We start from the raw sequence: 7825 nt of genomic DNA on the forward strand, positions 1-7825 counted from the left end.
AAGGCTCAAGGTATGAAAGTTATCTGGTTACAGATCTGCTGCGTAGAGTATTCGAGGACTTACAGTAACCAGGTAACTAGATACATGGTTTTCCTAACCTGGTCCCTTGTGTGGGTGTAAATGTACTGAGGGAGAAGTGAGCGTACCGTGGCTCTGCTGGTCCCAGCCTCCTTTCTCACAGTCCTTATCTGTGCGACACAATTTGCCTTTAAGTGGAACCTGGAATATAAACACTGCTGCATAATAAGAAAGGTTTGCCAGCTTTCCATCTGAGTCAATGCACCATAAGCAGCACTGAAACATTATACCAGTGTGATAGATAGACAAATATTAAGAATGATGATGGAGCACCTCTGGGCATTTCCCCTGCTTTTGATTCTTCGTCACGATGACATTGGTCACCACAAAGAAGGAGTTTTTGTCCTGAAAACAAACAAAAATCACATTTTTTTTTTTTTCTCCTCTTGGCTAAAAAGACCCAAAACCCAGAGGACTGAGGCTACCTGTAGGGGTCCGCTGTAGTCCACCACATCCCAGACCTCTTCCCCATTCCCGGGCAGCTGTGTCTGAGCTACACCCTTCACCTTGGTGGTGACAGAGCTCACCACCAGGTCAAACTGCTGGTAACTCCTGTTCCACAGCAACATCACGCTGCAAAATAAAACACAGAAAACTGACTTTTAAATGCAAATCACTCCGATTTTACACATTAAGGCCATGGCATTTTTGCTGAAAATATGTATTAAATTATTAATTCAATCTTTGCACGGACTCTTTCCACTTTTTGTTGTTGTTGTTGTTGTTGTTATTGACTGCCTTGTTAAACGTTGCACCACTGCCACAAGAGAAACAACATTTTATCTTCAGGTCCCCATGGAAATACCTTATTAATAGAACCGTTACCGTTGTTACAAACCCATCTTAAACTTAAATTATAGGTCACCATTGAATATTTCAAAATTAGATTTAAAAATGATTCAGTTCAATATAAGGTGACCGTGAAGTGGGCGCTACAGCAATATTACAGGGTTGCTTATAAAATGTACCAAAAAAAATACTCACAGTATTGTATAGGAAATGGGTATAAAAGTAGAGAAATACCGGAACTGATATAAAATGCAACCATAGACGGACAGTTCCTACAAAATAAAATACATTTGAATGTATTTGTGTGTCCCATATCCACAAGAAGTGGTTCACTTACATTCAAACCCTAATGAATGGTATTTATAATCAGTTTATGGGTCTATGGTTTGAGCATAACGGGACTTGTGGGGAAGCATTAGGAAGCAGAAGCAGCAGAGTGGGCAGCCGCTCCCCGAGCATGCGGCAGCTGCGGGGGCAGAAATATTCCACGTTGTGTTCAGGTTCACTCACCAGATAAACAGCAGAATGGCTGCGTTCAGGCTCCACTTGAGAGAGCCGAGTCGGACGCTCTGGATCCGGACCAGCTTGTTAGTTTCATACTGACACAGAACTCCGCAGCACGGCATGCTGCTGGTGGTGCTGGTGGTGCTGGTAGTGGTGCTGGGGTGCGGGGGTATTTCTGTGGGACTTCTCTAGTGGGAGAGGAATCTCTGACTCATTTCTTGACTCTTCTTCCTGTGTGCACGGTCACATGTCCAGATTCCTGCAGCTGGTCTCATTCTCTGAACACAATCACTGCAGCTGCAACATCCACTCACTTAACTCAATGTCAAACTGGCAGAAAGGTCTACATAACTAGATCAGTAAATATAAAAAGAGCATTTTCTTTAGTTATTTTGGAAAATGAGTTAAACCTACTCCTTTCAGTGTTCAGTAGTAGTAGTTGCAAGCTACCATTACTTACATGAACTACAGCAAAGCTACATAGGGAGAAATCTAAATAAATAAAAAAAAAGCAATATAAATAAAGAATAATAAGCATTTATTTGGGATGGAAGAAGCTCAGTTGGCACTGTTATAGTCTTAAATCAAGTCTACAGTTGTCATCAGAATGAAGATAAATCGAATGAGAATTGAAAAAAAAATACAAGATGTTAAATAATACAATACTACTTTGGTGTACAGAACGTAGTGCTGAAACAATTAGTCGACAACTATTTTTGTAATCAATTAACTGTTTAAGTTATTTATCAACGGAAATGGCAAATATTCTCTTCTTCTAACATGAGCATCACTACAAAACACATGGCTAAAACTATAAGGCAGAAGATGGCCGTGTTTCCCCTCACAATGTCTGCACAGATGAACATACTGATAAATAAATGAAGATAGAATAAATAGAAGATTCTGAAAATCCTTCCATGATATACACATGCTGGAACATTTCTGGTTTGGAAACATAAATTCAGGTATTCCATTTGTTTTTTTTTGTGTTTTTTTAGATTTCCTTTGAGATAAAGAACCTCTTGTTCCCAGCAGGAACAGTGCTCACATGAGAAAACAATGAGAGGCTCTCAGTCTCTGTAGCAGTCGGAGCTGTGCACAGCTGGAATGTCACCAGCAACATTTGCTCAAGTGGTTGACTTCACAGTTTTGGTAAACTTGTACTTCACTTGAGTATTTCCATAATATGCAACTTAATACTTCTACTCCACCACATTCCAGAAGGAAATATTAAATATTGCATTTTTTTCTCCACAATATTTGACATCAGTAGACAACAATCACATTGCAGTGGTACTTTATGACCTTACACTTGCAACAACATTAAAGTTCTGCTTACAGGTCAATATATTAAAATGTATTGACCTTTAAAGGGACTATTGTATTGGGTATAATTTTGACTGCAGGGCTTTAAAGGGATAGTTAAGGTCTTTTGGAGATTGGTTGGATGAGGTACTTCTCCATAGTCAGTTTATTGCTACAGTAGATGGAAGTCGGTATGCCCCCAGTTTGGAGAAGCAGGCAGGAGAACCAACATAGAAGATAAGCGGGGGCAGCAGCTAAACATATTTTAGAGCCCCCAAAACCCCCAAAAAATCTGTTTATTAAAAATATTTCAGCCCTTTATGATGGGGAACTGAACCCTTGTTCTATGCTTTCTTTAAAACCAACAGACTCCTTTGATGGAAACAGTAATTTTACCATGAAGAACATAGGAGTTGCTTGTCTATAACTGCCTCGACCAGTTAATTAGTTTCTGTTAATGTGATTTTGGTGTTTCTAGCATCTTTTTGGGCCCTCCTGGTGCTTTAAAAGGTTAGTTCATCCCTCCAGACTCTGTCAGGCTGGTGGATGGGATCAATCTGTGCTCAGGTAGACAGGAAGACAAAACCAGTCTAACCAGAGGTGGTCCTCAGTGTGTGAAGCTGACTTTGACCTGCAGGATGCAGATGTGGTCTGTAGGGAGATTGGCTGTGAGGCTCCTTCAGTCCTCCAGGGGGTGCTCTATGGACAAGTGGAGACTCCATGGTGGACCAAAGAGTTCCAGAGTGGAGGCAACGAGTCTGCACTCCTAGACTGTAGAAGCTCAGGCTCAGATAGAAACACCTTCAGTTGAACTCACCTGCTCAGGTAGAAGAGGAGCTGCAGCTTTGATTTGGTTTGTTTCTGTTCTAATGAAACTCACTTGATTCTTTTACTGATGACTCTCTTTTGTCTGACTTTATCATCAGCTGCTCCATCCAGCTCCAGTACCCACAAGGCTCCTTCGAGCTCACCTTCACCTCCTCCAACTCAGCACACAACTACACCCAGTCAGCTGTCAATCACTCTGCCCACTTCCTTCTTTCCTGCTGCAAAGCCCACCCACCAAGGAAAGTACAGCTATGTTTTTCTCATAACTTCTCCTCTGAGAGTTTTCTGCTCTTTCTCAGTCTCAGGTAAGCTGACTGTACAGGTTTGGAAAAGATGATTGGTCCAAACAGTAAAAATTATCAACAGACAATAGTGTCAATGCATGTTGTTTCTGCAATTACACTGTGACAACTCGCGTCACTTTTCAAGATTTTGGCTCACGTCAGTTTCTGTTTTGTGATGTGATGACTGTCCATGTGTTTTATCAGATCTAACACCTTTTATCATCCGAGTGGTCGTTCTGCTGCTGACTCTGCTGTTATTGAACGCTGCCCTTTACTTCTACTGTAAGGTATTGACACTGTCTGTTGTTTAGACTACTGACTGAAATGAAGCACTCATTGTTTATTAATCTGAAGAGAAGAGTGATGTAGGAAGTCACATTTTTGTGCTGTCATGTCTCTCCAGGCCAGCAGTGGGCAGATGTCGGACAGACAGCAGAACATTAAGCTGGGTGATTATAACCTGGGTGTTTCTGAAACTAAAGACAAAGTAGTGAAGCACCTCATTTGATACCATGAACTGAAAAATTAATGGACATAGCACTGATGGATTCACCCTTTGGTTTGTGGACTGCCATTCTGAAGCCGGGAGTTTGCATTTTGGCTGTCGCCATCTAGGTAATCTGGAGCCAGAAGTGACCATATTTAGACAAGTACATGTACAGCAGTACATAGAGCTGGTTGAAAATGGTCAGACTTTCTATGAAGTAACAAGCTAATGTTAGCGCTAGCTTTTTTGGCAGAAAGCTAAAAAATACATTTTAAGCCGACCAAACTTCCAATAATTTTTGATGAAGTGAAAACACACAGTGAGAGGGTAAACATAAGGGCCCTGGCACAAACATTCGCAACACCCAAAAACAACTGCTCGTTGGACGGTTCACGCCTTGCCATCGACCATTAATACCTGACAATGGACAACTCGTCAGGTATTACCCTCTTACATATTGTACATCTCATTAGGAATGTGTCAATAAACCTTAAAATGTCTGGGTTTTTTTCGACCTTCACTCCAGCATGTTTTTTACATAGATGTGTAAGTCATATAACCTTATGTTAAAATACATCCAAATTATCCCTTTAAATCTAAAAACAACTTTCAGAAAGTCATTTATAAGTTGACGTTTGCATCACTATAGTATTTGTCGTGTAGGTATCATAAATGTGCATTCATTCAACGGTTCAGCAGCAATAAAACACACAATGAGTTGTTGTAAAACAAGTTTGTATATATTTTTTACAGGTGAATAGTTCCAACAGAAAAACTTTAAGTTTCCATTTTGTAAATTTCAAGATTTCCTTCTGAATGTATAGCATGAAAATAATAAGATTTTCATTTCTGCAGATAGAGACTGCTGTTAAGTCTCTATCTAAATCAGATAAACACATTAAAGAACTTTTTACATGATTAGGATAAGGAGCTGCACAAACAGTTTAATACCTGGAAGCTGTTGACTTATTTCTCAGTACTTCATTAAACTGGCTCAGAAATTCTGCTGGAAAAAATCCTCATACAACTATCAAATTAAAATCCAATTGACATACTATTTTGACACTGTCACAGTTGTATCATCTGTGTTTGTTCTCATCTGAAAAGCTTCTGAAACTTTGGTTTGAGCATCTCCAGCTGGCTGTTGCTCTGCACCTTATCCGGCACGCTGCTCACCTTCATGATCACCTCGTGACTTTCGTCAAACAACTTTTCACCGAGCGCCTTTTTCACTCGCTCTCTCCAGCTGATCAGTTTTGGACGGCCTTCAAACACATCCAGGCCGGTTGCAACAGGCTGCAAAACGCACAGCAAACACAACCTCACTACACACATTTTTCAAATGACGTTACAATTACATGTACTACATAAAATGTCTAAACCATAGTTTTGTCAATCTTGGGGTCAGGATCCCTCGTGAGGTCGCTGAGCATGCAGACAGGGTCTTCAGAACGTTCTAATACCAGTACATCTATTCTGGGTTGTAACTATCCTACCAAATCACTAAATATCCCATAATCTATTATGAAATTTTGTTTGAATTTTGGCTAAACAAGTTCTTCCACGATTAGTTATGCACTTCCATAAAGTTGGGGGACTCACAAGAGACAGATTAATACAAGAATGAAAGATGATTAATGGCATAATAATAAATAAAATACATTTTATACATATTTATGTAGCACTTTTGTGACACAAAACAAAAGGAGATTTTCAGTTTGAAAAATCATAAGAAAAGATAAAACTAAGTAAATTCATAAAAAGCTATTTTAAAAAGGTCGGTTTCTCAAAGTATTTTAAAACAAGTTACAGATTTTGCCGCCTTAATCTCATCAGGTAAATCCGACATGGCCTTCCCTGATTCTTCACACCCCCATCACGTGACCCTTTAGTTAATTCACCATAAAAGTTACAGCCTTCCAGCGCGTTTACATCAGAATGCACAGGTCGTGTATGGTCTCTGATTTGCGTTTTAAAGTGTGTTTATATGGACTGAGGTGAGTTCTGAATGGTGCTAAAATGCACTAAAGGGCAAAGATTTTCTTTTTAAAATGAAAATGAAAAATGTGGATGTAGCCTTAGTTCCAGTTAAGTTGAGTTTTGAATCGGGTGTAAACAGGACAGAGATTGTTTCAGATCCCAGAGATCTACAATAGTCCAGTCAACTTGTAATGAAGGCATGCATACCAATTTTGATGTTAGGGGTATAGACCAACGGTCTATAATTTTTTTTTTTATGTTTCCAAGACACATTAAGAAGAAGGACACTGAAATTGCTACAGTGTGAAGTTAAAGAATGAGACAGTGTATCTAAAGAATTTCAGGATAAGATATTTGCACTGTCAGCACCTGTAATTATTATCACATCACATTTTCCCATCATAATACAACTCAAACTTTAGCAAACTTCCTCCTGAAAGCACAGAAAACATGAAACAAGGTTTAGTACTCCTCATGACTGGTAAACTGAACTTCATGTGTAACATTGGTTACATTACAGTAGCTACATTAAGTTGCAAAAAGACCCTGGTTCATTTAACAATGTTATTGATATCCTTAATTTGTACTTATAGTGATACAAAATGGCATTTATTCTCAAAAGAAAACAAACCATTTGCTGTGAAATCACGATCTAAAAGTCACACTGTAGAATTAGTAGCAGCAGTGCTAGACTAGAAGTAGACATTTTTGTTTACATGTTCTTAGTAGTAGTAGTAGTAGTAGTAGTAGTAGTAGTATTACCTGCATGATCTCAACTACAGCCACCAGATCAGCCAGAGAGATTTTGTCGCCGATGATGAACGGTTTGTTCTGCAGGAAATAGTCCTCCAGCATTTTGAGCGACTGATTCAGATCCTCGACAGCAGCGTCCATCTTCTCCTTCGGGACCTCAGAGCCCATGATGACAGGAAACATAGCCTGCAAAGACCAATGAGACTTTGGAATTACCCGCAGCAGCAATCGATGTAGTGGTAGCAGTTGTTGTTCTCTTAGATGCACACAATTCACACACAACAATACACATACAATATTCATTAATATGCTGTAAGTGCATTTATAAAAAGTTAAATTTTTACCTGAGTAGAGTGTTGTTATTTTTGTTCATGTGTATAATAAGTATATTTCAGTCACTGATCTAGAGACGACTATATCTGACAGTCATTGGCCGACATCGCAACATATAGAAACGGTAAATTAAATTAAATGGGATTTGCCATTGTGTTTGGTGCATAGGATAAACATATTAAAAGAAAATAAACAGAGAGCTAGAGCCAATTTGCAAATGTTAGAATGCTAAGACCCTAAAGTTAGTTTAATAGTATAAGGAGGTGGAGAGTATCAATTATTATGTAACTATACATTTCAGGTAGCGCTGGGCGATATGGAGAAAATAAAATATTGCAAAAGTTTTGACCAAATACCTCAATATCGATATTGTGGCGAGATTGTAACATTTATAACAATAACATTTTTAATAAACAATCATCAGTGTTGGAGCCATTTCATTGGCTGACCAGCGTGTGATGCTGGAGGTGTACAAGTTTATTTA

At 39.1% G+C, this 7825-nt stretch overlaps 2 protein-coding genes and 1 long non-coding RNA gene across 5 annotated transcripts in view; 1 reads left to right on the plus strand and 2 right to left on the minus strand.

Annotated features, from left to right (window-relative positions):
* The window catches only part of p2rx7 (purinergic receptor P2X, ligand-gated ion channel, 7), a 10897-nt gene extending 9216 nt beyond the window's left edge, over positions 1–1681 (minus strand). The window contains exons 1-4 of one of the 3 annotated variants that reach the window (XM_032515584.1): positions 1378–1681; positions 504–651; positions 352–423; positions 147–219 (exon numbers count right to left, since the gene is read on the minus strand). In XM_032515584.1, coding sequence (XP_032371475.1) covers positions 147–219; positions 352–423; positions 504–651; positions 1378–1493 — 409 coding nt within the window. In that variant the 5' untranslated portion in view covers positions 1494–1681. Of the gene's footprint in view, positions 1–146; positions 237–351; positions 424–503; positions 652–1377 lie in introns of those variants that run through there. The other 2 variants (XM_032515586.1, XM_032515585.1) reach the window with 2 other exon arrangements.
* Positions 1682–3960: 2279 nt separating this feature from the next.
* On the plus strand, positions 3961–4775 carry LOC116689185 (uncharacterized). Its single transcript, XR_004331935.1, has 2 exons — positions 3961–4075; positions 4192–4775. It is a non-coding gene; the product is annotated as an uncharacterized LOC116689185 (long non-coding RNA).
* Positions 4776–5159: 384 nt separating this feature from the next.
* The window catches only part of gstt1a (glutathione S-transferase theta 1a), a 5433-nt gene continuing 2767 nt past the window's right edge, over positions 5160–7825 (minus strand). Inside the window, exons 4-5 of the mRNA XM_032515602.1 lie at positions 7018–7194; positions 5160–5571 (exon numbers count right to left, since the gene is read on the minus strand). Coding sequence (XP_032371493.1) covers positions 5371–5571; positions 7018–7194 — 378 coding nt within the window. The 3' untranslated portion in view covers positions 5160–5370. The remainder of the gene's footprint in view (positions 5572–7017; positions 7195–7825) is intronic.

This window comes from Etheostoma spectabile, chromosome 5 (assembly GCF_008692095.1).
Source record: "Etheostoma spectabile isolate EspeVRDwgs_2016 chromosome 5, UIUC_Espe_1.0, whole genome shotgun sequence".
NCBI classification, from domain to species: Eukaryota; Metazoa; Chordata; class Actinopteri; order Perciformes; family Percidae; genus Etheostoma; species Etheostoma spectabile.